Source organism: Oenanthe melanoleuca, chromosome 21 (genome assembly GCF_029582105.1).
Source record: "Oenanthe melanoleuca isolate GR-GAL-2019-014 chromosome 21, OMel1.0, whole genome shotgun sequence".
NCBI lineage: Eukaryota > Metazoa > Chordata > Aves > Passeriformes > Muscicapidae > Oenanthe > Oenanthe melanoleuca.
The window spans coordinates 5,603,447-5,630,866 of NC_079354.1; the positions used below are offsets into that span (position 1 = coordinate 5,603,447).

Here is a 27,420-nt window from a genome sequence, read left to right on the forward strand (position 1 = left end):
TTTCTGGTAGAGTAGAGAGACAGAAAAATGTCAGAAGGAAAAATTCAAGTGTGGCAATTAAGTTTATCCTCGTGGATCCCATGGGAAGGCTCCTGACTTTTGTTTTTAACTTCTCTTATGGAATCCCACAGACATTTAAGGACAGTCAATTTAATTCCCTTTCTTCACTTGATGACTAATTTGATTTAATTGTAAATTCAATAAATCCAATTCATTAAACCTGACAACATGACAACAGAATGCAAGGAAACAGAAAAATTGACCATATTTTAATTTACCTAGAATATGTGATTTTACTTTTAATATCCTAGCAGCAGCTACTCTATTTCCTATTTTATATTCTATTTCCTGACTTTATACTCATTGTCATTTTCCTGTAAATACCCAGCCCTTGCTTACAAATCACAGGACAGGGTAAATATTGTTCTCTAGGTTCTCTTTGGAGACTGGAGCTGGAAGTAAAACCAGATGAGGAGACCAAGATCAAAACCCCGTTGAAGGCAGCAGAAGAAATCCAGTCTGGAGGAGTGTCAGACAAAGGGAGCAACAGCTGGATCAAGTAAAACACGAGGAAAATTGCTTCCATCCCTAGGGGGAGGGAGAAAGATTTGTTTTTGTCAGCCCAGAGCTGTGTGGGACCAACTTCAGGCGTTGAAACTTTGATGTCAGAGTCAGGGAGGGCTCAGAAGGGAGGGGAAGGAGGAGAGGGATCTGCAGAAAGTGAGGGAAGGAGGTGGGGAGCTGGAGGTGGAGTAATCCTGCAGAATCTGAGCTGCTGTGCTCAGCTCTGGGGATGTAAATTGATGAGGTCATAGTGTTTGCCACTTACAGAAAAGAAAGTTTTAAAGGGGAAAAAAAAAAAAGTCTCCAAGTTGTTTTTTGAGAGAGGCGAAACCTCCGAGAAGCCGAAGGAATGGAGCAACTTGTGAAACTCCTCCTGTGGCAGATTTTGCTTCAGCAAAGTAAGTTCTGAGCTGCTGGGTGGTGCTTCTTGTTTTTATTTCAGCTGCACAACAGGGCTGGGGGCTGCCTGAGAGGTTTTGAGCTGTTGTCTTTGTAAGGTTTTGTTCAGATCCCTAAACTTGCTCTGTTCCCGTCTGGGGAGGGGAGGGAGCCGTGGGTTTCCTCTGCTTTTTGGGGAGAGAATGGAAACGTGTTTGAGGTTTTTGCAGCTCTGTTCAGCATGTTTGTGCAATTATTTTTTTCCTATCAGCAAATTCAAAAACAATAAGTTTGGGTGTGAGTACAGCAAAGGTTTCACAGTCACATTTACAGAATTTAAGGTTATTTGTGATGTTTGAAGAAGCAGAAACAGCTGGGGCTGCGTGTCTGTGAGGGTTCAGATGGAGGGAAAAAAGGATGTGTGGTTTAGGGGTTTCTTTTCCTCTTGTCAGCAGAAAGACCAACACAGAATTCACTTTTGGGTAGCAAGGTGCAAGAAAGGAGCAGGAAGTGAGGAGCAGAAGTTTTTTTGGGGCTGGTGACTCTTCCCAGCCCTTTCAAAGAGCTGTGGCTGACACCTGAGCCCCACTGCTCCCACTGGGGTGGGATGAGGTGAGGAGCTCTCCCTTTGCTCCCTGATTATTGCACTTGCCATGTCACCACGGCATTTTTGCAGTGCCCCAAGGCTGGGTGTAGGAACTGGGAAATGGGATCAGTCATAGGGACAGAAGAGTTAAAGGGGCTCAGAAATTTGGGCTGTGGGGTGGGTTAAGGAGGAGGAGAAGAGTTCACAGTTCTGTTCTGCAGAGGCACCAACCAGTCCAGTGACTCCCAGTGATGTCTGGCAGGAATAGCAGGTTGGGCTGCTGCAGAGCCAAGAAAAACCAAAAAAAAAACAGTCCTACCTGAGCATGGATGAGCTCTGCCAGAATTTCAGGTGCATTTTGGATTTACCTGGATGCCCCCTGATGTTTGAGCTGACCCAAATGAGGTGATAACTCACTAGTGAGGAGGGGAAGGGGGAAATCTGTGAAATGTGTGTCCCTTCTGCAGAGGAACCTCTCCCTCAAGTGTTAATGTCTCTGGAGGAAGAGCCCCGTGTTTGAACAGCTCTGCAGAACCATTCCCTGGGCTGCAGCCAGGCTCATGGCTGGGGAGGTTAAAGCTCAGCTCAGAGCCCAAAGCTGGGGCAGATCTCTGAGGGATCCTGTCTGTGCCCCGGGTGGGGACTGGCACAGACACAGAGTTTTCCCTTTCTGCAGAGGCAGCACATTCCTGCTCTCTGCCTGTTCCTGCCTGCAGGGAGAGCTGGAATTATTGGTGCTGGGTGGGTGTTGAAGGGCTCTCACATCCTTTTTGGAAGTGGGAGACTCTGCTGGGAAAGGGGAAGGAAGCCTTTAAAAATAAACAAACACAGAGATATAGAGAAAATCCCAGTTCAAAGCCATCAGTGGGCTTGGAAGGGAAATTCTGTTTTAGTGAGGAGCTGGGAGGGAGAAGTTTAGGAGGAGCTGTTTTCTCACCATATCCCTCTTCCAGATGTTTGTCCTGGTTACTGCTCAGTGGGTTTAAAAACCCAGAGGAGAGCTGGGCTGATCCGTGTCACTGTCACCTTGCTGCATCAAAAACCATCAGGGCCTCTCAGGATGGAGCCCAGAGGGTTTGGGGACAGTGGTGGCTGCTGCTTTTCCCATAATTGTATATAAATTGTATATAAACCCACTCTAAAGAGAGGGATTCATGGCAGAAGTGAGGAATGTGGCACACACAGATTTGGGAAGAAACTTTCTGCAGGACTTCTGCTAGTTTGCCCACAGTTGTTTTTTTGGGTTTTTTTTTTTGTTTTTGTTTTTTTTTTTTTTTTTTTTTTTGTGGCTTAATTCTTTCACACAAAAAAATGGATGGGATTCAAGAAGTAAGAGCTGGCTCTGCCTTTTACAAGGGATTAAGAAATCATTTTCCAGGCTGCTTTCCTCTTCCTCTACTGTGGGACCACAGAGTACCTCTGGGATCCTGCTGAGTCAGCACAGAATGTGTCAGGGGACAGCACAGAAATGTCTTTTATTGGTGTTTTTTGTTGTTTTTTTCTTTTCTTTTTTTTTTTTTTTTTTTTTGTGGTTACATCACCCAGAGAAGACAAAGCAATTCTCCATCCCATGGAAGTTGAAACTGTAAAATGAAAGCCACAGCTGGGTTCTGTGCTGACAGCTCTGAGGTTCAGAAAGCTCCAGGTCCTGGAGCCCTGTGATGACAGAGGTCAGAGCTGTCACCAGGTGCATGAAGACTCTTTGGTTTGACAACTGACTCACCAAAACTGCTTCCAGCTGACCCCAGTGCTGCAGCTCATCAGCTGGGCTGGGGCTTTGTCTCTGCTCAGAAGCTGCTGGGTCACAAAATCCCTTTTTACAGCAGGGCTGGGTTGCTCTGCCTGTCTCACACAGCACAGGGAGGACTGAAAAGAGAAAAAGGCTCATTCCTCCTTCTGCTCTCTGCTCAGGTTATTGAAGGTCAGTTCTTCTAAATCCCATTTTTTCCAGGCATTCAAGAGATCAGAGACATCCCAGATTCCTCAGATTTCTGAGTGATCTCATTCACAGCTCTGTCAAATAAGTTTGAGCCTTACCCACTGATGGATGTGTGCAGATTTCCAGCATGGCTGGGGAATCTGAACAATCAATTCTTCCTTCTTTGTCTGCTGCAGTTCCTTTGCCTCTTGTGAAGAGTTATCTGTTTTTTCCTGCTTCTAGGATTTTGCTACAATATCACCTTCTTTTTTTTTTTCTTTCTTTCTTTTTTTTTTTTTAAATATTTGCACCATTTTGTCAAACTGTGGATGATATCCTAAGTTCAGACCCAGAGTTTCTGTCCAGACTCTGTGTGTGCACAAAGTGAGAAACTTTTTCTCTCCCACCTCTTTATGCTGAGCTCCAGTACTTAAATTCTAAATTCACCTCTTCTAGGTGAATTTTGTTGTGATGTTCAGTCTCAACCCAGCATTGTGTGGGAACAGGCTCCAGCAGCTGCAGCTGGGAAGGGAAGGAAAAAGGGGAAAGGAAAAAGGGGAAAGGAAAAAGGGGAAAGGAAAAAGGGGAAAGGAAAGGAAAGGAAAGGAAAGGAAAGGAAAGGAAAGGAAAGGAAAGGAAAGGAAAGGAAAGGAAAGGAAAGGAAAGGAAAGGAAAGGAAAGGAAAGGAAAGGAAAGGAAAGGAAAGGAAAAAGGGTTGTCTTTGCCTTCAGGCTTGGTTGTTTATTAAATCTTATCTAAAGCACAGAAAGTTCAGCAGCACTTCCAGCCACCAGCTAAAAGTGAGAAAAATGGAGCTGAACCTATCAAGCTACAGGGTCTCTTAAAGCTAAACAGTCCAATAGAGAACTAACACCTATATTATTTATACTCTTGACCCAATAACCAAACTCCTGGTTGGTTTCTGTCCAACCAGAAACTACTGCCTGAAACCATGAAGAAGAATGAACACCAAAAACAGACACCACCCCAAACCCTCCAGCTTGTCCCATACCTATTGCTATATTATAAAAACCTCAAATTAAAAGCCCTTCACCATGTGAAATCACACACTTTTATTTAACTACACACCTGTGATTTTCACTCCATCACTCAAATTTAGAATCTCCTCCAATGCCTCAGGTCAAAAGCAGTGTTCTCCTGGGGTTCAGTGCCAGGAAGCTCAGAAATCTGAAATAACCCAGTTTGTGGCATCCAACAGCTGTCCTGGCAGGTGGGAGGGTGCAGAAAGGTGCAGAGCCAGGGGCTGGTGTGAGCTCAGAGCTCTTGTCACATTTACAAAGTGCTTTGGTTTATCCGGTGCTGCTCCGTGTTTTCCATCAGCTGGGAGGAAAGGGAGAGCAGTAAACGCCTTCACTCCTGTGCCTGAGCCAGCAGAGCTTGTTTCTGTCGCACCAAATCCATCTGCTGCTGGTGCAGGGCTTGGCAGCAGCCTCACACACCATCCCCCAGCTCGCAAATCGCTGCTCATGTCGCGACAAATCGCTGCTGGTGTCACGACATCGCCTTGCCCCGGGGCAAACCGCACCCATTGAGGCACAGGGACAATGCCTGGACACCGGGACACCTCTGTGCTGGCCTGGCACAAGTGACACCGACTTTTCCTGGCTGGTTTGGTGCTGTGGAAGGGCTTTTTTATAATTTTGTTTTTCTAAGCTGAATTTAAGTCCTGCCTCGATCCATTTTGCAGCCTATCAGGTGAGACAAATGATGAAATTATTTCTCTTTCTTATATACAGAGAACACAGACCTTGTCCAAGATTTGGTTTTTCTCTTTGTGATGCTGAGATTTTAAATGTAAGAAAAATCACCTCCCATGTGAAGTGCCTTTGAGCTGGCAGAAAGTGCTGTTCATTTTTTTGCTTCTGCTGTCTCTGCCCAGAGTTTTGTGATAGAAAAAGGGGAGGAAACCAAGTTTATTCTCAGTACTTGGGGGTGTGCTAAAATACCCCCAGTCTGGAGTTGAATTTGAAATTCATAAATTTCAGAGCTAAAAAAAAAAAAAATTAAAAAAAAATACAGCCTTTGTCTGGAGGACTTTGAGCCTCTGACATTAGCAGGACAAAACCTCCAATGATTTTGATATTTTGATGGAACCCACTTGGGTTTGGCAGGGTGGAGGGATGAATGGTGGTGTTGTGCTGGGAATCTGTGTTGGGAATCACAAGCCTGATGCCAGGAGACCTTCCAGAGCCCTCCCACACAAGGAGCAGGAGGGATTGGAGCAGAGAAATGCAGAATCAAAGGAATTGGTTCAGCTCTGGCAAAGTCCTTCCTGTGTGGACCTGAGTCATGTGAGATGCAGAGCAGCAGAGAATGGACTGTGCACACAGAGTGTGGCAGAACAGCCAGACAGAAACATCACAATTAAAAAACTTCAGGGAAAGATGGAGCAATACCAGAGGTGGCTGCTGGCTTGGAGTGTATTTGTAGCTTTTTTATCCTTCTGTTGGCAGTAACACTCTGTATTTTATTTTCTGCTTTGACAGGTTCTGTGTGCTCATATTCAGGTGAGTGGGATTTATTTAAATCTGCCAGGTTTGTGATCATGAGGAGGAGTGGGAGGGACCCTGATTCCATGGCACAGGGGCTTTCATTCCTAATTTCCATGGATTATGCATCCCATGCATTGGTGTCTCTAAGACTGGATTATCCTGATAACAAACATGAATGAAATCTGTTAAAGTTTTATTTATTAGGAAAAGGTTCTTGCCTCTGAGGGGGGCACTGCCCAGGCTCCCCAGGGAATGGTCCCAGCCCCAAAAGCTCCAGGAGGGTTTGGACACCACTGCCAGGGGTGCAGAGTGCAATTGTTGGGGTGTCTGTGCAGGGATAAGTTTGGATCAGGGATTCTCTGGGTCCCTTCCAGCTCAGGATTTGATTCTCCATAACAGTGTTCCATGCTGGTCTTGAAACCAGATGTGCTGGTTTGCAGGACAGGTGTCTGCCAATAAAGGCAGGAGCTTCTCTATGAAATGGAGAGTGTAAACCCCCTCCCTCCAAATTATTATAATTTTGAAATTAAGGGGCTCTCAGGCAAAGAGATGGGAATTAGGAATAGCAGTTCTTTACTAGGAAAATTCAAATAGAAATGCAGTATTACACAGAACAATCCCAGCCCTGCCAGAGTCAGAATCCAAGCTGACACCCGTCAGTCAGTCAGGGTGTTGGCACAGTCCCATTCAATGGTGGCTGCATCCTCCTGCAGGGGCAGATGTGGTTCAGCTGGAGCAGTGCTCCTGGAGAAGGTGCAGTTTCCTCTGAAGCTCCAGGGATGATGTGCAAAGGTCTGGCTTTCCTCTGGAATCCAGTGGGAAGAAGGTTCCTTGGTGTCCCAAATGTCAGTTTTTATCTGGTAGGAAAGGCTTGGCTCCTCCCCTGGCTGGAGCATCTCCCAGTGGGATGATGGAATTTTATCAGTCATGCCCTGGGACTCACTGGCCATGAACAGGAGATATCTCCTGGAGGAGGATGGGCTGTGGGAAGATAAAGATGATTGCCCAGCTGGTTTAAAGATGGCCCATGAGCAGATAATGTGTGCCAGGAGATCAGGGGCACTGCTCCAGCAGGTGGGACAAAATTCACATTTCTGGCCACATCCTTTAGTGCAACCCAAGCCACCAGAACCAAAACCGCACAGACCCCGACTCCCACTCCATTAACTCCCCAACCCCACAACTCATTTTTTTTGCTGTGTGCTCGTGGTTTCTCAGTGCCAGCCGACGCCTCCAACCCCTCCAGCGTGGTGGTGTCAGTGCTGAACATCAGCGCAGCCCTGGGCTCCCAGGCCGTGCTGCCCTGCCAGAGCCACCGCATGGTGTGGACGCAGGACCGGCTCAAGGACCGGCAGCGCGTGGTGCACTGGGACCTGCTCAGCTCCCACTACGGGGACAGCAGGATGGAGAGGCTCTGTGACATGTACTCGGCTGGGGAGCAGCGTGTCTACAGCTCCTACAACCGCGGCAGGATCCTCATGCCCCAGAACGCCTTTGCTGATGGGAACTTTTCACTGGTCATTAAAGGTTTGGAGGGGTTTTTTTGTCTTCCTGCAAAGCGTTTGGGGCTCGGCTTTTGTCTCCCTGCAAAGGGTTTGGGGCTCGGCGGGGTTGGTGGAAAAGGTCGGGAGGTGAAAATGGTTTTGGTAAATAAGGTTAAAATCAGGTTTGTTCTCAGGAGGAGTTTTGGGGTTTGGAAGGGGCTGCCCAGAGAGGTGGTCCTTGGTCTGGGAGCAATTTTAGGTGCCTGGCTGTCCCTGACACCTGGGATTCAGGATTCCAGGCTCTGGGAACAATCTCAGATATGTCCCTGACACCTGGGATTCAGGATTCTAGGATCTGGGAACAATCTCAGGTGTGCCCTTAACACTTGGAATTCAGGATTCCAGGATCTGGGAGCAAACTCAGTGCCCTGGTGACACTCAGTGTCCTGGTTACTTGTGCACCTCCAAGTCTATCCCAGAAAACCTGCACAGCTCATAGTGTTAAGCAGATCAAAACCCTCTCAGCATTTCCAGCTGAATCAATTCCTGCATTCCTGGACATGCACGTTAATTAATTTATTCTCGTTGGGCACTTGGGGAAGTGGAGCTTCCAGCTGGAGATTGAAGACAGGAAGAAGCTGAGGAATTGTCCCCAAAATCAAGCTCTGGTTTTGCTTCAAAGTGAAGCCTCCAGCTGGGCCAGGGAAGGATCAGGCTGGGTAAAGGAGGATTTTTTTCCCTGGAAAAGTTTGTTAAAAACACGGGAATTGCTGCTCAGGGAGGTGGTGCAGTCCCCACCCCTGGAGGTGCTCAGTGCTCTGGGCTGGGGGACAAGGTGGGGATTGAGGCTGGACTCAACCCTGGAGCTCTTTTCCAGCCTCAGAGATTTTGTGAGGTTCTCTGAAGCACTGAGTCTTTCACTTGCCTTTGATACAGACCTGTTTGGAAAGAGAATTTGGAACAACCTGAGAGCCACCTGGGCTTTTGGTGGCCCTTTGGTTGTGATTCAGTTCCTGCACTGTGAACACTCCATGGTCATTGTTCCTGTGCCTGCTCTCAGTTTCCTCTTTCCACCTGTTAATAGAGAGCAAATCAACTGAACAGAATATTTCAATAGGTGACCAAATCATTCTGTTGGGTGAGATGATTTGTCTCTGCTAAACCCACCCTGGTGATAAGGATGGCTTAGAACAAAGTTATTTACATACAGATAAGGATTTGAGAAACTGCAAATGACACAAATCATCCATGTCTCAGTAGAAAACACTGAATTCCCAGTAGAAAACACTGAATTCCTGTCTCTTCCCTGCTCTCCAGGTGTTGCAGAGAGTGATGAAGGCACATATTCCTGTAATCTTCACCACCACTACTGCCACTTGTACGAAACGGTGAAAATCCAGCTGCGCGTTGCCAAGAGAGGTGGGTGTGGGGACAGCTCCAGCTTTTCCAGGTGCCACAGGAGCCTTGGCCAGCAGCAGCTCCTGGAGACAATCCCACCCCTTGGGGCTCTCAGGCAAGGAGATGGGAATTAGGAATAACAGTTCTTTACTAGGAAAATTAAAATAGCAATGCAGTATTACACAGAACAATCCCAGCCCTGCCAGAGTCAGAATCCAAGCTGACACCCGTCAGTCAGTCAGGGTGTTGGCACAGTCCCATTCAATGGTGGCTGCATCCTCCTGCAGGGGCAGATGTGGTTCAGCTGGAGCAGTGCTCCTGGAGAAGGTGCAGTTTCCTCTGAAGCTCCAGGGATGATGTGCAAAGGTCTGGCTTTCCTCTGGAATCCAGTGGAAAGAAGGTTCCTTGGTGTCCAAAATCTCAGTTTTTATCTGGGTAGGAAAGGCTTGGCTGCTCCCCTGGCTGGAGCATCTCCCATGGGATGATGGAATTTTATCAGTCATGCCCTGGGACTCACTGGCCATGAACAGGAGATATCTCCTGGAGGGAGGATGGGCTGTGGGAAGATAAAGATGATTGCCCAGCTGGTTTAAAGATGGCCCATGAGCAGATAATGTGTGCCAGGAGATCAGGGGCACTGCCCCAGCAGGTGGGACAGAATTCACATTTCTGGCCACATCAACCCAACACACCCACCCAGTAAAACCCATTTAAACCTCTGGAGAACACCAGTGGGGCTGCTGGGTGAGGGTTCATCTCCTCTGCTGCTCTCCCAGTGCAACAAAAACACCCTGAGAGCCCCAGGCTTCTATCTGGGCTCAGGCTTTTCTGGTTTTGCTTCTCAAGAGCCAAACAGAGCAGTGCTGCTCCAGCTCCTCCAGTAATTAGGGCCTTTGTGGGTAGGAAAGCATTTCCTGCTCAGAGCATTGGATGAAGATCCTCGTTCCATTCTTAGCCTGTGCAGGGAATTTGCTTCCTGCTTTCTGCAGCAGATTAACTCTGAGTTAGGAGGAGGAGAAAGTGGCCTTGCTTCATGAAATGGCCAAGGATGTAGAGGATAAAGGTGGTTTTTCATTTATTTTTTTTACTAACTGCTGAAATAAGTGTGGAAAAGCCCAGGCTGTTCATGTTCATGTATGTTCAAGCTGTGCCACGTGGCACTTTTAACATTTTGGGAGGGGGTGTGTTATGGGATTCCATTTTGTGGAGCTTTAGGGTTCCAAGAGAGCCATCTCAGGTGTGCCTGGCTGTCCCTAACACCTGGAATTCAGGATTCCAGGGTCTGGGAGCAAACTCAGGTGTATCCTTGACACCTGGAATTCAGGATTCCAGGATCTGGGAGCAAACTCAGGTGTGTCCTTGACACTTGGAATTCAGGATTCCAGGCTCTGAAAATAATCTCAGGTGTGTCCTTGACACCTGGAATTCAGGATTCCAGGGTCTGGGAGCAAACTCAGGTGTATCCTTGACACCTGGAATTCAGGATTCCAGGGTCTGGAAATAATCTTAGGTGTGTCCTTGACACTTGGAATTCAGGATTCCAGGCTCTGAAAATAATCTCAGGTGTGTCCTTGACACCTGGAATTCAGGATTGCAGCCTCTGGGAGCAAAGTGAGGTGTGTCCTTGACACCTGGAATTCAGGATTCCAGGGTCTGGAAATAATCTTAGGTGTGTCCTTGACACCTGGAATTCAGGATTCCAGGCTCTGAGGATAATCTCAGATGTGTCCTTGACACCTGGAATTCAGGATTCCAGGATCTGGGAGCAAACTCAGGTGTGTCCTTGACACTTGGAATTCAGGATTCCAGGATCTGGGAGCAAACTCAGGTGTGTCCTTGACACCTGGAATTCAGGATTCCAGGATCTGGGAGCAAACTCAGGTGTGTCCTTGACACCTGGAATTCAGGATTCCAGGATCTGGGAGCAATCTCAGGTGTGTCCTTGACACTTGGAATTCAGGATTCCAGGCTCTGAGGATAATCTCAGATGTGTCCTTGACACCTGGAATTCAGGATTGCAGCCTCTGGGAGCAATCTCAGGTGTTCCTGGGTATCCTTGACCCTTGGCTTCGAGGCAGATTTTCACATCAGCCGCCTCTATGAGATTGTGGCGCGTGACAGCGAATTATCCTAAAATTTTGCTGATTTTGGCCAAGGAAAGCAAACCTGGGAAAGAAACCTAAACCCATCACGTGAGAAAAAAAAAATCAGGACCGGTGGGGGGAAAAAAACCGAGAGAGGTGGTGCAGAATCCCCCCTCCAAGCTGCGTTTCCCCGCAGGTGAGCCGGGCGGCGAGTACTGGGACGGCGAGAAGCCGGTGCTGGTGGCGCCGCCGGGCAGCACGGTGAGCCTGCCGTGCGTGAACCGGCAGCACGTCTGGACGGAGCGGCACAGCGAGGAGGAGCAGCAGGTGGTGCACTGGGACCGGCAGGCGCCCGGGGTGCCGCAGGACCGCGCCGACCGCCTGGTGGATCTGTACGCGTCCGGCGAGCGCCGCTCCTACGGGCCGCAGTTCGTGCGGCAGAAGATGAACGTGAGCCGCAGGGCGTTCGCGCTCGGGGACTTCTCGCTGCGCATCTCGCAGCTGGACAGCGCCGACGAGGGCACCTACTCGTGCCACCTGCACCACCACTACTGCGGGCTGCACGAGCGCAGGATCTACCGCCTGACGGTCACCGAGCCGCGGAGCGACAGCCGGGCGGGCAACGGCACCGGCAGCCTGCCGCGGGTGAGCGCTCCTGCCTTGCTGGGAATCCCACCGGGAGAGCCAGACTGTTTCTTTTTAGTGGGATAAATTCCTCTGTCACAGGGGAAGGGGGTGAACGGCACCACACACAGCATAGCCCCAGCTGCAGGTGAGCGCTCCTGCCTTGCAGGGAAGAGCCAGGCTATTTCTTTTCAGTGGGATAAATTCCTCTGTCACAGAGGAAAGTGGTGAACATCACCACCAGCAGACTGCCGCCGGCCGCGGGTGAGCGCTCCTGCCTCGCAGGAGGAGCCAGGCTGTTTCTTTTTAGTGGGATAGGTTCCTCTGTCACAGGGGAAGGGGGTGAACAGCACCACCAACAGCCTGGCCCCAGCTGCAGGTGAGCAGGCTGTCCTGTTTGCAGGAAATCCCACTGGGAAGAGCCAGATTATTTATTTTCAGTGGGATAAATTCCTCTGTCACAGAGGAAGGGGGTGAAGAGCACCGCCAACAGCCTGGCCCCAGCTGCAGGTGAGCGGGCTCTGCTGTTTGCAGGAAATCCCGCTGGGAAAAGCCAGAGTCTCTCCCTTTAGTTGGATGAAATAATGGGATTCCTCTGTCACAGAGGGAGAGGAAGGTGGTGAACATCACCACACACAGCACAGCCCCAGATGCAGGTGAGCAGTCCTGGTTTTGCAGGAAATCCCGCTGGGAGAGCCAGATTATTTCTTTTTAGTGGGATAGATTCCCCTGTTACAGGGGAAGGGTGTGAACAGCACCACACACAGCACAGCCCCAGCTGCAGGTGAGCAGGCTGTCCTGTTGGCAGGAAATCCCACCGGGAAAAGCCAGAGTCTCTCCCTTTAGTTGGATAAAATAATGGGATTCCTCTGTCACAGAGGAAAGTGGTGAACCTCACCTGTGGCCCCCTTAATTGGATAATAAATGGCATTTCTCTGTCACAGAGGAAGGTGGTGAACCTTATCACCAACAGCCTGGCCCCAGCTGCAGCTGAGTGGTCTCACCTGTTTGCAGGAAACCCCACTGGGAAAAACCAGATTATTTCCTTTTATTTAGATGAAATTGTGGGATTTCTTTGTCACTGAGGAAGGGGGTGAACATCACCACCAACAGCCTGGCCCCAGCTGCAGGTGAGTGGTCCTGGGCTTGCAGGAAATCCCTCTGGGAAGAGCCAGATTATTTCTTTTTAGTGGGATAGATTCCTCTGTCACAGAGGAAGGGTGTGAACAGCACCACACACAGCACAGCCCCAGCTGCAGGTGAGCAGGCTGTCCTGTTTGCAGGAAATCCCTCTGGGAAAAGCCAGATTCTCTCCATTTAGTTGGATAAAATCATGAGATCCCCCTGTCACAGAGGGAGAGGAAGGTGGTGAACATCACACACAGCACAGCCCCAGCTGCAGGTGGGTGGGCTCTGCTGCTGAGAGTTTGTAGGAAATCCTGCTGGGAAAAGCCAGATTCTTTCCTTTTAGTTAGATGAAACTGTGGGATTTCCCTGCCACAGAGAAATGTGGTGAACCTCACCTGTGGCCTCTTTAATTGGATAAAATAGTGAGATTTTTCTGTCACAGAGGAAGGGGGTGAACATCACCACACACAGCACAGCCCCAGCAGTTCTGGGTTTGCAGGAAATCTCACTGGGAAAAGCCACATTCTTCCCTTTCAGTTGGATGAAATTGTGGGATTTCTCTGACACAGGAGGAGAGGAAGGTGGTGAACCTCACCTGTGGCCTCTCCTGTTGAGAGTTTGCAGGAAATTCTGCTGGGAAAAGCCAGACTCTCTCCCTTTGCTTGGATAAATCTTGGATTGCTGTGCACAGTTTGTGGATGTGACACTCAGTGCTGTGCTTCAGTTGCTGAGAAGCTGTTATTTATATACATAAATATATATAAATAGATATAGATATAGGTCATGGTTGGATCTTAAAGGGCTTTTCCAAGATGGTTCATTGGTGGGTTTTTCAAAGGGATTTTCCACACTGTGAGAAGGATCCTCAGCTGCTCCTTGGGGCTCTGAAGAGCTCAGCCCCAGCTCATCCTGAGCTGCTTCCATCAGCTGGGGCTGCACTGGGGCACTGAGGATGCTGTGGGGTTGATTTTAATATTTATATTTATATTTATATTTATATTTATATTTATATTTATATTTATATTTATATTTATATTTATATTTATATTTATATTTATATTTATATTTATATCCCTGCAGTTCTTTAGTGTAGAACTCCAAACTCACAGTGTGAGCTCAGCTTCCCCATTTTGCTCAGACCCAATAATTCCTCTCCAGGGGAATCAAGGACACTTCACTGCCTCAGACCCTGAGATGGAACAGAAATGAGCTCCAGAGTTCTGCACTGCTGACAGCCCTGAGCTGCTTTGGTTTTTGGTATTTTTGTGCAGTTTCTCCCCCTTTGCACGGATGTTTAGGCTGTGCAAGGTGCCAGACCACGCAGAATCAACCACCAGGAATTTTCCTCCACCCTTCAGCTTTTTTTTTTTTTTTTTTTTTTTTTTTTGTGTGTGTGTGTGTGCCATAAACCAATTTTCATATTTTCCACTGCACTGAGCTATCATCTGTCAGCCTGTCCAAACTCAAAACCATCACCCTTCATTCAGGCAGGAAAAGAAAACAAAAATCCCAAGTTTAATTTTGTTTTTTTTTCAAGTCTTTTGGGTATAGTTCTTTATTAACACTTTAAAATATTCATTGTGTTTTAATATTTATTGGCTGTTGAATACAGAATTTTGATTTGCTTCATACATTCTTAAGTAGATTTATTCTCCTGTAGAAATTGGCTTTTTCGAGTCATAAAGACCTAAACTTTTTCCCTGGGGCTAAGGTTGGTGTCCAGAAAAATCCAAGCAGTGCTGAGGAGAGGTGGCTGGAGATCAGAACATCCAAATATCAGAGTTCCTGCACACAAAGGATGTTTCCAGAATAGTTCACTCAGAAATTGATTCCCCTCTTTCTGTAATACAGAATTCATACTCTTAATACAATGGTTTTGGAATTAAATACAGAAATTTGAGCCTTAAAAATGAGACTTATAGAGAAATACTGTTTTTCCAATATACATAAAGGAAATTTTGGCTCAAATTCAGTTTTACAATTGAAATGATGCTCCTAGAAATGATTGATAATTAGAGAAATGTAAACTAGAAATCTATTCCAATTTGGCTTGCAGGGAAAGCTCAAATACTGATAATAAATCTGTCAGGCATAAACTTGCAAGCTTCTTCTTTCAAGAAATTTAAAACTTATTAATTCATATTGAGGGCACTGCAAATACTTAGAAGCTGGTTTTTTTTTTTTTTAATAATTAACTATAGGAAAATTAAAACTCAGAGAATTTTTAACTCATTTTTACTCAGGGTTTGCTCTGCAGCTGGACAATCTGTTGTGTCTCATGATGAGTGCTAGAATTTTAGCAAACCTTTGGTGGGTTTGTGGAGAGCTCTCTGCTTTTCCCAGCAGAAGGATTTGGTCCTTGACACTTGGGGAAAGTCATGTTAAGTCACCTCTGGTTTAGTTTTTTTTCCCTCACCACCATTAGGATTTATTTTTCAGTGTCCTGGGAGTGAATTTGGGGCACTGTGGTTTTTTGTTTTTTTTTTTTTTTTTTTTTTGCTTTTGTTTTATTTTTGCTTTTTTCACTAAAGTTTAACCCACTCTGTCTTGCAGCACTGTGGGGAAGCAGAAATCCAGGAATAGAATTCCAGGGCTGTGACAGAGCAGAGCTGCCACCAGTGCTGTTTGCAGCTTTGCAAGTGGCTTTCTGGGTTGGAATTGATCATTTTTAGTTTGGCAGGGCTGAAATCCCGTGGTTTTCCAGCACTGGGAAATGCCAGAAAAGCAGAGTGGAGCCAGAACAGAGCATCTTCCTCAAACTTTTTGAATTTTTTAAAATGCCTGTTGGGATGAGCAAAGAATCAGCTCTGGTTTCAGAGTGTTTATTTCAATCCACTCTGGCCTGATTTGATTTTGTTTTTGCTGGGTTGGTGTTTTTAAACCAAAAATCTGGAAGCAATCCCTGAGGGAAATGTCAAAGCACATCTGCTAAAGGGCACTGTGGTTTTTGAGGTATTTCTCCCCATTTTCCCCTAATTCCCTCTGGGGGAGCTCCCAGGGGAATGGGAGGTGAAGGTTCCATCCAGTTCTTCCTGGTGCTCTGTGAGAATTCCCTGTGAGGGGTGAAGGTGCCATTTCAGCTCTGTTTGGAAGGAAAAAAAATCAAAATTCTCCCAGCACAGTCTTGAGGGATTCCATCCATGCCTGGGCTGCCTTTCCCCATTCCTCTGCAAGCAGAGAACTCATTTCCTCTTTACATGTGTAAAACATTGACCTATTTATTGAAGATCTAAAAAAAAAAAAAAAATTGTTCCACCTAAAAGTTTTGAATTGAACTCAAAAATGTTCCAGCTAAAAGTTTTGAATTGAACTCAAAATTGAATTCAATTGAATTGAATGCTCTTCAATTCTCCTGTGCTGTGGAACAGAAATCCTGCTGCACCCACAAAAATAATGGAATTTTGGCTTTCCTCTGTGGCTTTCTTTTTTATTTTATCAATTTTTATTTCATTTCAAAGGAAACTCATTTTTTTTGGCATTGAAAACTTTTCCTACTCTATAAATTAGAATCCTTGGCAAGGAGGGGATGCTGCCTGGAGCCACCTTTCAATTCAGGATTTCTCCCTGAGCATTCCCACCTTTCAATTCAGGATTTCTCCCTGACCATTCTCACCTTTCAATTCAGGATTTCTCCCTGACCATTCCCACTTTCAATTCAGGATTTCTCCCACCTTTCAATTCAGGATTTCTCCCTGACCATTCCCACCTTTCAATTCAGGATTTCTCCCACCTTTCAATTCAGGATTTCTCCCTGAGCATTCCCACCTTTCAATTCAGGATTTCTCCCTGACCATTCCCACCTTTCAATTCAGAATTTCTCCCTGACCATTCCCACCTTTCAATTCAGGATTTCTCCCTGACCATTCCCACTTTCAATTCAGGATTTCTCCCTGACCATTCCCACTTTCAATTCAGGATTTCTCCCTGGGCATTCCCACCTTTCAATTCAGGATTTCTCCCTGACCATTCCCACTTTCAATTCAGGATTTCTCCCTGACCATTCCTACCTTTCAATTCAGGATTTCTCCCTGGGCATTCCCACTTTCAATTCAGGATTTCTCCCTGACCATTCTCACCTTTCAATTCAGGATTTCTCCCTGACCATTCCCACTTTCAATTCAGGATTTCTCCCTGACCATTCCCACTTTCAATTCATGATTTCTCCCTGGGCATTCCCACCTTTCAATTCAGGATTTCTCCCTGGGCATTCCCACCTTTCAATTCAGGATTTCTCCCTGACCATTCCCACCTTTCAGTTCTGGATTTCTCCCTGACCATTCCCACCTTTCAATTCAGGATTTCTCCCTGACCATTCCCACTTTCAATTCAGGATTTCTCCCTGACCATTCCCACTTTCAATTCATGATTTCTCCCTGGGCATTCCCACCTTTCAATTCAGGATTTCTCCCTGGGCATTCCCACCTTTCAATTCAGGATTTCTCCCTGGGCATTCCCACCTTTCAATTCAGGATTTCTCCCTGACCATTCCCACCTTTCAATTCAGGATTTCTCCCTGACCATTCCCACTTTCAATTCAGAATTTCTCTGCATTGATCCCTTGCTTTCCTTCCCTCAGATCCCAACGTGGTCAGGGGCCACAATGTCATCAATGTCATCATCCCTGAGAGCAGGCTGCACTTTTTCCAGCAGCTGGGATACATCCTGGCCACTCTGCTGCTCTTCCTCATCCTCCTCATCATCGTGATCCTGGTCACACGCAGGCGCCGGCAGAGAGGTGAGTGCAGGGCAAAGCTGCAAAAAATTCCTGCAGGGAACAGGGATCCTGAAAAAATTCCTGCAGGGAGCAGGGATCCTGCAAAAAATTCCTGCAGGGAGGAACAGGGATCCTGAAAAAAATTCCTGCAGGGAACAGGGATCCTGAAAAAATTCCTGCAGGGAGCAGGGATCCTGAAAAAATTCCTGCAGGGAGCAGGGATCCTGAAAAAAATTCCTGCAGGGAGCAGGGATCCTGAAAAAAATTCCTGCAGGGAGCAGGGATCCTGCAAAAAATTCCTGCAGGGAGCAGGGATCCTGAAAAAAATTCCTGCAGGGAGCAGGGATCCTGAAAAAATTCCTGCAGGGAGCAGGGATCCTGCAAAAACATTCCTGCAGGGAGCAGGGATCCTGCAAAAAATTCCTGCAGGGAACAGGGATCCTGAAAAAATTCCTGCAGGGAGCAGGGATCCTGCAAAAAATTCCTGCAGGGAGCAGGGATCCTGCAAAAAATTCCTGCAGGGAGCAGGGATCCTGAAAAAATTCCTGCAGGGAGCAGGGATCCTGAAAAAATTCCTGCAGGGAGCAGGGATCCTGAAAAAATTCCTGCAAGGAACAGGGATCCTGCAAAAATTCCTGCAGGGAGCAGGGATCCTGCAAAAAATTCCTGCAGGGAACAGAGATCCTGAAAAAATTCCTGCAGGGAACAGAGATCCTCTCCTGCCAATAATTCCTACAAGGAGCAGGGATCCCCTCCTGGGACATTTATCCTGCAAAAAATTCCTGCAGGGAGCAGGGATCCCCTCCTGGGACATTTATCCTGCAAATAATTCCTGCAGGGAACAGGGATCCCCTCCTGGGACATTTATCCTGCAAAAAATTCCTGCAGGGAACAGGGATCCCCTCCTGGAAAACCAGGAACTCACCCAGTGAGGCTGGAATGGTGTAAAAATGTCCAGACATTGATTTCATGGAATTGTTTGGGTTGGGAAAGTGCTCCAAGGTCATCAAGTCCAGGCTTTGCCTGAATCCCACTCAGGATTTGCTGAGTTGCTGTGTAGAAGGGAGAAGAAAAATGGGATTTATCCTTTGGGAACAAGAAAAATGGGATTTATCCTTTGGGATCAAGAAAAATGGGATTTATCCTTTGGGATCAAGAATAATGGGATTTATCCCTTGGGAGCTCCTTGCTGTGCTGGGGGACTCTGTGGGATCCCACAAAGGGATCACAGCACACAAAAAAGTCACCAGGAATGGATCTGTGACTGCTCATTCTGCTTTTTCCTCCTCTTTAGGTTATGAGTACAACGTGAAGAAATATGGAGAGTAAGTATGATTGTAATAGAATTAATATTATTAATTAGGTTTAGGTTTTTAGGTTTATTTAGAATTAATTAATTAAGATTAATTCATGGCCCCCCTCCTCAGCTAAGAGCCTAAACCAGCTGAAAATCTGGTTAGGAGGAGGGAGTGGAAGGAGAAAATGCTTTATGGAGCTGATTTGGCAATTGAATTTCTTCTTGTTACTCTTTGGGAAGTGATTCAGGGGTGAAGTTTCTGTGAGATGTTCTTGGGAGTTGGTGGGGAAGGAATAATGCAGAGATGGGGCCAAAATCATGGACCTGGGCTCCTCCAGACCTTATTTTATATGATTAAAGTGGGAAATACAGTGAAATTCCAGGAGTGGCTGCCCATTGTTCTAAGAGCTGGGAAAACATGTGAGGGGGAAAAAAATTTAAATTAAATAAATTCTCTAAAGAAGCATTAGAAAAGCTATTGGGGAAAAGTGTGAAAGGAGTTATTAAAGATGGGACAAGACCATTTTCCACCATTATTCCCTTTTCAGGAAGGATGTGAATCTTAAAGAATTTACAGTGGACACGACAGATCTGAGCCCACACAAGAGTGAAGACATCAGGCTGGGTAGGTAAAGCAGGTCAAAATCCTTGAAAATCTCCAATTTCTAATGGCACCTGGATATTCTGAAGTGACTTAAGCCATTCTTTTACCTCTGGAAGTGGGTGTGGATTTTTATTTGACCAAAATTAGGTGAAGCCCTGAGTTAGTGGAGTTCATTGTCTCCTTCTGTTGAAGCCAGTTTAGTTTAACTTTCTGATTTTCTCCTCCCTGGATGCCAAATCATCCAGTGAACATTTGGGCCTCCAAGATCTGTGGCAGATAAACTGAGAATGAAAGGGAGAAAATTTGCAACAGAGGCCCTGAGATAGAAAAGACAAATCCTGGAACTTGTGCTAAAGTGAGAGACACTGGGGAGAGGGGAAGGAAGCTCAGCTCACACTGTGGAAATGTTTTTTGGGATTTCTAGAACTGATGTGGGGAATTTCCAACATTCCTGAAGACAGAAGCTGCTCCTTGCTGGGGTTGGAAGGTGCAGCATTGAGTTTATTGTGTCAATAATTGATCTGGGGGTGGTTCTTGCTGGGACTTGGGGTGAATCCATTTCACAGAGCTGATGCTTTGACTGCAGCACTCTGAGATTCCTGAAGCTTTGTCACAATGCCAACTTCACACCAGCTGCAACTTGCTTGAGAAGCCAGGACCTAATTGTCCCTTTGATTTTTTTATTTGCATCCCCAGTAAAGGTACAACCTTTAAAAGAAGAATCTGACAAACCTTAGGTCCCAAGAATTGCTGTAAAGGCCCCAGGAAACAAAAGAGAGACAAAATTGGAAGTAAGAAAGGAATTGCAGAGGGTGGGTTGCTAAAATCCTTCTCTGTGTGTCCCAGGAGAGCAAAATCTCTGGATAACTCACCTCCAGGTGAGCTTGGAGGGGATAATCCAGAGCTGGAAGGATCTGTGGTGCCTGGGAGGAGCTGAAGTTTGCACAACTCATTCATGCCAGGGGCTAAAATGAAGTCAGAGCTGTTTTCCTGCTGAGTAACTCCACAAATCATTCCTAGAAATCAGAGGTGCCAGAGCTAGAGCACATCGAGGAAGGACTGATCACCTCTGTCTTGCTCATAAAATTCTTGTTTTCTTTTCATATCCTAATGCCTGTGTGAACTCTGCTCCTCCCAGATTACAAAAACAACATCCTGAAGGAGAAGGCTGAGCAAGCCAGAGGCTTCCCAGCAAAGAACATTGACTTAGACAAAGGTAATCATCACTTTCTTCCCCTTAATTGGTGGCTGCAGGAGGGAGGAACAGCCCAGCACTGAGTGACCAAGGCACAGCCAGAGAGGAATGAGAAACCTCATGGCAAAAGCAGGAATGAGAAACCAGCTGCCTTGCCATCCTTTCATCACAGAGCCACAAGATGCAAGCAGTGATTAGGCTTTTAAAAGCTTTGGGCATGGCATAAATTGGGATTTCTCTGATTTTAAAAGTTTTGGGCATGGCATAAATTGGGATTTTTCTGGTTTTAAAAGTTTTGGGCATGGCATAAATTGGGATTTTTCTGCTGTTAAAATCTTTGGGCATGGCATGAATTGGGATTTTTCCTGATTGGAGAAAGCAAGCCTGGCAGGGCTGGAGCTGTGCCTGCTCTACTGTGACCTCAGAGGGAGAGACAGAGCCCAAAAATGTCCTGGTGTGGTGTTTGGGCAGAAAACACAGTGCAGAAAGAGAGTGTTTGGAGTTGAATTAATTTATGGGTAATGGGCAGTTCCTTCATCCAAGAAAAGCAAACAAGTCTCCCTCCCTGGGGGCTGAGCCTCCTGCTGCTGCTCCAGGATTGATCCCCAGGGCTGTGCCTCTGTTTGTAGCACAGCTCTTCTCATCAGGGCTTGTGAGCAGCTGAGACTCCAGGAGTCACTCCAGGGGAATTAGGATTTAATAAATGGGGAAATGACACCAGGCAGGGAATGGAGATCCCAGGAACTGGAATTCTCAGGGCATTTTCTCCTGCAGGGTGAATCTGGGCAATAATTTACCCCAATAATTTAAATTCACTGAGAGGGCTTTTTGATATCAGGGTTGTGGGTGACTGCAGATGGCCACTCTAGACATGAATCCATATTTTTCTGCTGCTTTGAATGGTTTGAAATCTCTCTCCAGGTGCTGACCCCAGTTTCCATTTTTGCTTTCAGATTTCAGGAAGGAATATTGTAAATGAAGACACTCCCAAGCTGCTGGCTGGACCAGAAGCTTCCATCAGAGATAGATAACGTGGAAGAGAGATGCTTTTCCTTAATTCCATCTCCCTTCAGTTCCCATAGAATTTTTTCCACATCCACTTTTCCCCCACACAAGGGTGCAAATGCTTCATGAAAGAGTTAAACTGTCTTGTGTGCATTTATGGGGTTGGGTTGCCTTTCCTTCCTCTGTTCTCCCAACCCTCCCTTCCCCTTTTCTTTCTTGACAATTATTGTTGGATTTTATGCATCAATGATTTTTATGAGCTGAATCAGCAGAGGTTTTGCTTTGATGTTATTGCTTTGAATAAAACCACCTGCATCACTAATCCTGAGCCATCATTCCACCAGGCACTTTTCCATGTGGTGAATCCATCAGGATAACAATGGCAAAGACAATCCCTGTCCTAGGCTGGCCTAAATCATTCTGCACAGGTGAAGCACAAAGAGCTCAGCCCTCCCAAGTGGCAGTGCAAAACCTCATTTTATTTGGGGAAATAAATTCAGTAAATAAATCCAGTAAATGAATTAATTCCTCATTCTGCAGGCAAAGGGAAGCACCCCCATGGCTGAGGGCTCAGCCCAGAGCTGAACTCTGCATTTCTCACCCTGTGTTTGTTGATTTGTTTGTGTTTCAGCAAGAGCAGGTCAGATTTGGCAGCAGTGACAGTGACAAAGCCAGGCTCAGTTAGGTCAGCCCCAGGAATGCTGTGAGCTCCTGGGATGGGATTTTCCTGCAGCCCTGGGGTGGCTCCAGGTCACACAGAGCACATCAAACCAAAGGTAGGAGATGGTGAAAATGTGGAACAGGAGACACAAGAAGAATTTTCATGGAGCAGGGGCCAGCAAGGGACTGAGCCCCCAGGAGGGGGATGAGCCCATTCCCAGGGATTTGGGCTCCCTAAGGGGGGTTCCACCCATGGACAGTGTCAGGGGGGGCTGCCAGAAACTGGGAGTGATTCAGTGTTGTCATCCAAGCAAACCTAAACCCCAGGAAAGATGCAGAATATGATCAGTTCTTGGGGCATGGAAGGAAAATCACTGCTGTGGGGTGAGGGTGGCCAGGGATTGTCACCCCTCTGGTTGGTGGCCTGGAGGGGGTGGCAGAGGGGGGGATTTGTGTGAATGGAGCTGGGCCAGGACCCTTTTCTTGCCAATTTGGGTGTCTTGACTGATGTCAACATTCTCAGGAGTCTAAATCCCACTCCTGAGCCCTGTCCCTCCTGCCAGGGATGTGTGCTGGGTGTGCCAGGGCTCTGAGGGTGGCATGGTTCCTCAAAAGCTGAGCTCAGCTCTGCCAGAATCCTGCTGGGTGAGGCCTCCAGAGAGGCTGTGCTGGCTCTTCCCAAGGTGGGATGTCACCACAATGCATTTTAATGACAAACACACCATGGACATTTTTACAGATACTAATAGTTCTGTTATTGGGGGCTGTTTAAAAGAATAATTATATTGGGGGGCATTATATTCAATGCCTTCAAGCAGTAAAAAATATTAATAACAGAACAGAACTAGAGGAGGAGGTGAGCCTTCATAAACTGCACCTGAGCAAATCCTCATTTTTTAATTTCTTGGCCCTTCCACTGCTCTTCTTTTGTGATTTGTAATTAATTTCCTTTATCCCCACTGAAGATCCAGCCCAAAAAGTGCCCAGGATTGTGCAGAGGAAGGTCTGGGGTTGATCCCAAGCCCATTTTTGCCCTCCCTTAAGCAGAGAGGGATTTTTACCCCTGAAGCCCAGGCTGCATCCTGCAGGAGGCTGAGCTGGTTATTCCATCAGGGTGGCAGAGTCTCAAATAATTGTTATGAATTCTCTCTGCCTCCCTTTCCTGTCTGAGAGTCAAAGGTTGGAGGTTTTTCCTTGCACAGCTCAGAGTGGGTTAACTCACCAGCTCCAGAGACATCTCAGGATTTTATCTGACTCCTGGGCTGCACAATGGCTTCAGGGGGGAAAAATGAATATATTCTCTGAAAGAAAGGCTGGGAAGGGCTCTGGGAGCTCCTCAGCCTTGCTTTGATCACTGGTTGGGATTTGGGTGATGGTCAGACACAGCAGGTAAACTGGGATGGGATGGGATAAATGGGATTGATGGGATTGGATTATGGTCCAGAATAACCCTCCCTGGTGAGGTTGGGATGGGATTCATCAGGTGGGATGGGATAAATGGGATTCATGGGATGGGATCCATGGGATGGGATGGGATAAATGGGATAGATGGGATGGGATGGGATAAATGGGATAGATGGGACAGGATGGGATCCATGGGATGGGATGGGATAAATGGGATAGATGGGATCCATGGGATGGGATGGGATAAATGGGATAGATGGGATCCATGGGATGGGATAAATGGGATAGATGGGATGGGATCCATGGGATGGGATGGGATAAATGGGATAGATGGGATGGGATCCATGGGATTCTGGCCCTTTCCTTCAGGACAGCAATGTTGTGTGATTGTCCTGGACATCACCACTGTGGCTTTCAGCAGCAGCCACTCTGTCATTTAGCAAATTAAAATTCTGGCTGAGGAAGAGACAAGTGCTGGGTAACCAAGAGAAAAACAAACAACTGAAGAGATTTTTTTTTTTTATTTCTTAATGCAGAGGAATTAGTGAAGGCTGTTTGCCCTGAAATCCTGGTGAGAAGCCACTGAGGCCCTTCCCATTGCCCTCTGCACTGCCAGGCTCTTGTGGAGAAACACTTTTTTTTCATGTGGGTAGCACTTGGCCTGAGTTATTCAAAGTAATTCTTTCTCTGTGTCAATGAATTGCTGCACTTTGATAAATTTCTTTACCTTCTTTTGCAGGCTTTGCTCCATCCCAGTCTCCCTGATTTCCTGAGACATAGATTTTATATTCAATTAGTTAAAATAGTAGTAGTAGTAATAATAATAATAATAATAATAATAATAATAATAATAATAATAATAATAATAATAATAATAGTCCTCAGTATTTTTGCAGCAGTTGCCCCTCAGTGAGAACTTTACCTCGATGAGGGCAGAGAAATCAAAGATTTTTAGGGCAATAAATGGGCTGTGAGTTCTTGATGAGGGACAAGAAAAAGGGGTGACCTTAAAGGGGTTAAAACTGAGACTAGAGCTAGGACTAGGACTAGAACCTCCTCTTTTCAGCTCTGTGCTCACTCTCCAGACTAAGATCTTCCTCCAGAAATCTTGTTTTTCTCTTGGTTGTAACAGAATTAATTCTCATTATTAGTATTGCTTAACTTTTCCCATTTGTCTGTTAACTCTCCAAACATTTAAGAAATAAAGGAGAATAACATGGACTTTCCAGCTCAGGTTGATTTTATTTCTTGCCCTTTTGGAGGTGTTCTCTCAGCCAGCATTAGCTAATTCTTCCCAATAACTGTGCTTCATCTCAGGCTGTTTCATCTCAGAGCATCCCAAAGTGCCTGACAAAGTGCAGACTGGATCCAGTAAATTATTCCAGTGCTTCCAATAAGATTTCCACATGGGACATCATTATTTAACAGGGTCATGGGGCCCACAGAGGAATTCAGAAATGCTGTGAAGGAACAAACCAGCAGCTGGAGCTGGAGCTCAAACCATCCAGCAGAGAGGAAGGCTGGCAGCAATTCCAGAGCATCTCATTTTGCAGCTCCAGAAGGGAAGATAACATTTCCTGCTGGAATCTCAATTTCCCTGCCAGCCCAAATTCCTCTTTTCCTTGCAGGTCTGACACCTTGCAAAGTTCCTGCTGCTCATTCAGCTCCTGGAGCCCTTCCAGCCCCTGAGCACTTCCCCAGCTGGGACAGCAGAGTTCTCCCAGGGACAGGATGGAAGCAGCCTGGACACTGCAGGGTTTGAAGGATCAAGGCAGGAAATGGAACTAAAAAGTGGCCAAAAAAAAAAAAAAAAAGTGCATTTAGCAAGCTAGGATTATTGAGCAGCTGGTGAAAGTGTCATCTTCATCTTGCCTGGTGGAAATCCCACTGCCATTCCTCAGCACCCCTTCTCTGGGTGATTAATAACAATAACAATAACAATAACAATAATGAGAATAATCACCCAAATAATCCTTGCTGGAGCTGCTGCTGTGGGGCTTTGCTGGTCTCTGCTGGCAGACTCCAGCTCCTGTTGGTTTTTTATTCCTTTACTTTTCTCTGTTAATGGATCTGATTTTCCAGGAGAGCAGCTGGGAACAAGGAAAAGCTCATTCACTTAAATGAAATATTTTTATTGTCTTCCACTTGTCTGAAGTCCAGTTTGTCCCAGTTTCTCCCAGTTTGGGGAGAGGGACTTGTAAGTCATCAACAGAACAAATTTCTGAGAGGAAGAAGAAACACTGAGAGAGAAGGAGGATAAAGATCCAAATAAACATTTCCAAGCAAAAAACTCCAATTTCCTAGAGGTCTGTATGTGTCTGCTCTGCAGACAATTCCTGCAGGGAATTTTTTCAAGTGTGGCTCTCCCTTTTTATTTAAAAGGGGTTGCAGCTGCTAAGAAAAAGCAGAGGAAAGAAAAGAGATGGAATCATGATGAGGAAGAGCTGGGATCAATCAAAATAATTTATCATTGACAGGGTCTGCATCCCATGGAAGTGTTTGAAAACCCACAGGAGTGTTTTCCTCTTTTCCCCTCCCTGTGGGGCAATATCTCTCCTTAACACACATTTCTAAATTAAGAGGGGTTGGGACAATGCAAACCCCTCCTGTTATTTCTCATTTCCCTCAGGTTTATTTGTGTTTAGGTCCAGGGGAAGCTTTGCAGAGGTTACTGCAAAGTCTTTGCTTCCCTCTAGTGTTTAATGTCTCCACTTCCTTCTCAGTACAGGGAGAATAAATGAAAAAAAAAAAAAAAAAAAAATCTTGCAGATCTTCCAGAGCAGATGCAGGAGAAGTTTAAACTGTGGAATTTTGTTCTTTTGCAGATAAATCCACCCAGGAAATCTCCAGGTGGGTGCTCAGAGTTTCCCTTTTATCCCATCTCTTCACACAAACACTTCTTTTGTGAAATATTGTTGCAAAAATTTTTTGCCCAAGAATGGAGGGTTCAGTTGTTTTCCCATGGAATATTAAGGTCATGTGTTCTACATGATGTTTGATTTTAGACATTCTCCACTAAAAATTTACAAATCCCTAAAACAAAAACCTCTTGCTAGTTTAGGTCAGAATTTTTTTACCAACTCTTCTGATCACCCAGAGTGTGATGAGCTCTCAGAATTCCCTGAGACAAGCAACAAGCATTGCTATAACTCAAAAAAATGACTTTTGTAAAGGATTTGCTTATTTTCTGTGTGCTAACTGCTGTGGAAATGAAGAAAAGGGTGAGCAGCTTTTATGCCTCAGGACATTTGTCTGCTCCCTGCAGGGCTCAGCAAGACCATTCCCTCTATCACAGAGGGCACAGCACTATTAGCAAGAGATTTGGAGCCTCAAATTTATATTTTGCTGAAGTGTTAAGGCCTGAGCTCTGTGAGACACGAGTTCTGATGGGCCAGGGGTGTACCCTGAATTCCTGAGTCCTGTCTTTAATTGGATTAACTGCTGGTTTGACTGCAGCATGAAAAAGTTATCTGCTCTCTTCTGTGCTTTCTGGGGAGCTTTTGTGGCTCCAAAAAAAAAATCAAACCTCAAAAGTGGTTTGCAAACTCTGCTCCTTTCCCCATTTTTTTTTTTTTTTTTTTTCCATTTTCTTCCCCATTTTGCCTTTTCTTTTGCCATTTTTGCTGAGCATCCTAACAGGTGAATGTGCCTTTGCCTTGCAAAGGTGAAACATAACATCATAAGCTTGGGGTTTAACTGAAAAAGGGTTTTTTTTAATAAACAGGAGATTCTTCAGGATCTAAGGACACTGCTCTGCAGTCTTCATTTTCTGGTTGTCATTTCCAGGGAATTTCTAGAAATAAAGGTGAATTCTTTCCAAACACATCATCTGCATGATATATGTAAAACTCTAAAGAGTTGTTT

At 46.0% G+C, this 27,420-nt stretch overlaps 2 protein-coding genes across 2 annotated transcripts in view; one reads left to right on the forward strand and one right to left on the reverse strand.

The window, feature by feature from the left end:
- The window catches only part of TAS1R3 (taste 1 receptor member 3), a 147,089-nt gene that overhangs the window by 40,458 nt on the left and 79,211 nt on the right, over positions 1-27,420 (reverse strand). The window lies entirely within an intron of this gene.
- On the forward strand, positions 691-21,814 carry MXRA8 (matrix remodeling associated 8). Its single transcript, XM_056508285.1, has 11 exons — positions 691-962; positions 5,954-5,974; positions 7,178-7,486; positions 8,761-8,862; positions 11,122-11,561; positions 11,798-11,813; positions 17,254-17,412; positions 18,686-18,716; positions 19,237-19,313; positions 20,431-20,508; positions 21,441-21,814. Exons 1-11 carry the CDS (start codon positions 914-916, stop codon positions 21,464-21,466), a joined length of 1,308 nt encoding a protein of 435 aa, XP_056364260.1. The 5' UTR covers positions 691-913; the 3' UTR covers positions 21,467-21,814.

Bases quoted from the DNA above. Each gene is read 5' to 3' on its own strand.
- MXRA8 (XM_056508285.1), top strand. From the start codon at position 914: ATGGAGCAACTTGTGAAACTCCTCCTGTGGCAGATTTTGCTTCAGCAA. The intron at 963-5,953 runs GTAAGTTCTGAG...CTGCTTTGACAG, and splicing joins GCAGATTTTGCTTCAGCAAA to GTTCTGTGTGCTCATATTCA. The intron at 17,413-18,685 runs GTGAGTGCAGGG...CCTCCTCTTTAG, and splicing joins ACGCAGGCGCCGGCAGAGAG to GTTATGAGTACAACGTGAAG.